The sequence below is a fragment of the Lactuca virosa genome, chromosome 7 (genome assembly GCF_052849685.1).
Source record: "Lactuca virosa cultivar CGN04683 chromosome 7, Lactuca_virosa_CGN04683_v6, whole genome shotgun sequence".
NCBI lineage: Eukaryota > Viridiplantae > Streptophyta > Magnoliopsida > Asterales > Asteraceae > Lactuca > Lactuca virosa.
The window spans coordinates 287,540,462-287,543,647 of NC_136432.1; the positions used below are offsets into that span (position 1 = coordinate 287,540,462).

At 40.0% G+C, this 3,186-nt stretch overlaps 1 protein-coding gene and 1 non-coding gene across 2 annotated transcripts; one reads left to right on the top strand and one right to left on the bottom strand.

The window, feature by feature from the left end:
- Positions 1-260: 260 nt before the first annotated feature.
- On the bottom strand, positions 261-950 carry LOC145127813 (uncharacterized). The gene has a single exon (XM_079062939.1). The coding sequence runs from the start codon at positions 948-950 to the stop codon at positions 261-263; it is 690 nt and encodes a 229-aa protein (XP_078919065.1).
- Positions 951-1,861: 911 nt separating this feature from the next.
- Positions 1,862-1,968, top strand: LOC145127993 (small nucleolar RNA R71). The gene has a single exon (XR_013716596.1). It is a non-coding gene; the product is annotated as a small nucleolar RNA R71 (small nucleolar RNA).
- The last annotated feature ends 1,218 nt before the right edge of the window (positions 1,969-3,186 follow it).

Below are 3,186 nucleotides of genomic sequence, written 5' to 3' on the forward strand. Positions count from 1 at the left end.
CTTCATGATTCTTGAGGTTCTCGATTGGACTCGTCGAGTCAGTCGATGCGACTCGGCGAGTCTGTGTGGTTTCCTCAATTTTTGTTGTTTCATTTGACTCAGCTTCCTCTAACAACCTTTCTATTTCCTTTAAATCTTCTCCAGCATCGAAATTCCCTTCAGAAGGTATAGAAATTTGTTTGGATTTTCTTCTTGTAAAAGTGCAAGCTCTTTTTCTAACACTTCATCATCCAAATCCACTAAGGAAATTTCCCCGTTTTTCATCCCTTCATTCTTTTCTCTTGTTCCGCTTTAAACACCATTGAATCATTCCCTACCCTTAGTGTTAGTGTAGATTCGCACACATCGACTATTGCACAAGCGGTATTCAAAAATGGTGTTCCAAGAATGATTGGAACTTTAGGGTCTTCTTCCATGTCAAGCACTACAAAGTCCATGGGAAACACAAATTTATCGACTTTGATGAGAAGATCTTCGCATACTCCTCTTGGATTTATTATTGTCTTATCGGCTAAATGGATCTTCATACGAATCGGCTTTGGCTCCGGCAAATTTAGCTTCTTGAAGAAATAATATGGCATTAGATTAATGCTTGCACCCGAATCGGTCAACGCATGAGTAGAGATTATGTTCCCAAATTGACAAGGTATGGAGATGCTTCCCGGATCACCCCTCTTTTCTGGCAGTTCATTTAGCAATACTTCAGCAACTTCTTCCATATTTTGTCTAGTGGTGAAGAGGTTCTTAAGCAAAGCTGCATACTTGGGTGTATGAAGTATTGTTTCAACAAATGGAATGTTCACTTGGAGGGTCCTCACTTGCTCCATAAATCTTTTATACTGTTGAATCTGCTCATCTGGTATGGCTCGGATTGGAAATGGCAAAGGGGGCCTGTAAGATTTCAAAAGAGAACAATTTTTCTCATCAGCTCTCGGACTCGTCGAGTCCATTATACCGACTCGGCGAGTCGAGTCGGGTTTGCTCGAATTCCTTTCAATCTCCTCTTCTGTTTGCACCTTACCGGGTTTCTTCTGAATAGAGGTCAAAGGAGTGAAAATTTTGTCTGAATTAGTGGTTATCACATTTAGATGCGCCATTTTTGGATTTTGTTCGGTATTGCTCGGAAGTTCACCAAGTGTTCTTTGATTGATTTGTTGTGCAAGCTGTCCTATTTGCTTTTCAATGTTATGAATGGAGGTTGCTGATTCCTAAGCAAATTTTGTTGATCTTTCATCATAGCTTGATGATCTTTAAGCATTACTCGTTGCTCCTTCAATTCAACGTCGGTATCATTGTGTCGCTTCTCGAACGCAGCTACAAACCTTGTGAACATCTCTTCCAAATCAGCTCTCTTTTCCATAACCGGTTCCTCCTTTTGATAGAAGCCCCGTTCTTTTTGCTTGTATTTCTCCTCCTTTGCCTTTTTGTACTCGTCATACGGGAGCCATTCCTTCTTCAGTTTCCGCCAATTATCATCAAATCTATCGCCACTTGAATAGAATACTTGAGCTTTCTTGTTTCCATTCTCATCCAAATCACAATCTTTAGTAAGATGAGGTCCGTTACAATTCTCACATCCAACCCGAATAGCATGGATTGTTTGATCCATCTTAGTCATCCTCCGATCTAAACTGTCTAGTTTAGCCATCATTGCCGCCATGCTATCGTTTACAGTGTTCACCACCCCCTACTTACTTCATTCCGTGGGTTATGATATTCTCTAGAGTGTTTAGAGAATTCCTCAATTAATTCCTTGATCACCGGGGGTGGCTTCTTGGTGAGCGGTCCTTGCGAGTCAAGAAGCTTCCTTGTAGTCACATTGACCCCATCATAAAAAATGGAGACTTCTTGTTGGCTATTAAGATCGTGATGTGGGCAATTCCTTAGTAGGCCCTTGTATCTCTCCCATGCCTCATAAAGGGACTCTCCAGCTTGTTGTTCAAAGTTTGCAATAGCTTTCTTCAACTTGGCTATCTTTGAAGGTGGGCAAAACTGGTCAATAAATTCTTCCTTCATCTTAGCTCATGTAGTGATGGATCCGGGAGGGAGTGACTTGATCTAATCCTTTGCAACACCTTTGAACGTGACGGGAAGCATACGAAGCAGTTGGGTCTCGCGAGGCACATTTGGAACATTAAAATAATCAACTACATCGTTGACCTCATCCAAATGTTTATAGGCATCTTCGTGATCCTTGCCGTAGAAGGGAATCTCCTTTAGTTGAGCAAGTATGTGACCTTTAAACTCAAAGTTGGCAGTTGCGGGAATTGCGGGTTGCACAAGTCCTGGCTCGGTATCGTCACATATTCTCTTCTTCCATTCCCCGATGGGAACTTCATCGATGTTAGCCATGGGGTTAGCTAGTTCGCCTTCAAAGTCGCTTTCTTCTTCGTATTCGGTTTCGTAGTCGTATTCGAACTCGGCTTCTTTTGGATTATCTTCAATATTCTCTAACTTGCTTTCTTCGCTCTTTCGACTGCTAGTCTCTCCTGGCTTCTTGTTCTTTTTCTTCCCAAAAACCGTTTTCAAGCTCGCCAAAGGTGACTTTTTAGGTGTATTAAAGCTTTCAACCTCCTTGCCTTTGTTTTTCCTTAAAAAGGATTCTGGATCTTCAAGTAGAGGAACCAAGGGTGTGTTGGATCCTCTGGTCATGTAATGCCTGCAAACAAAACAAGTAAAACGCGTAAAAGGAACAAAAATAAAATGAAAAACAAAACTGTGTAACAGCAATGGACTCGCCGAGTAGCTTCAATTGCACTCGGCGAGTTCAGAGCAAAAACAACATAATACTTACTAAACTTCTAAAAACTGAAAATTATTAAAACCTATCCTAATTACTAAATTACCTAAGAAATAACTTTGTGTAAGATAAATCTCACACAAAGGATCGATAAAACTAGGAATTAGAATTAAATTTTGAACCGTTCCCCAGCAACGGCGCCAAAAAAACTTGATGTGTGTAAACTCAACTAGTTTTAAACCTACTTTTAATTATAAATTAACACACAAGAGGCAGTGGACCTATCAATTGTGGTATGGCTAAATAAGTAGGGTATCGAACTCAGGGAACGGAAAATTAAAAGTAATAACTAATATTATCTAAAAGACAAGTAACAAAATTAAGGTTTTCTCTAGTTTTACAAGACTAGAAACTTAAACTAAAACTTAACTAAAATAACTAACAAC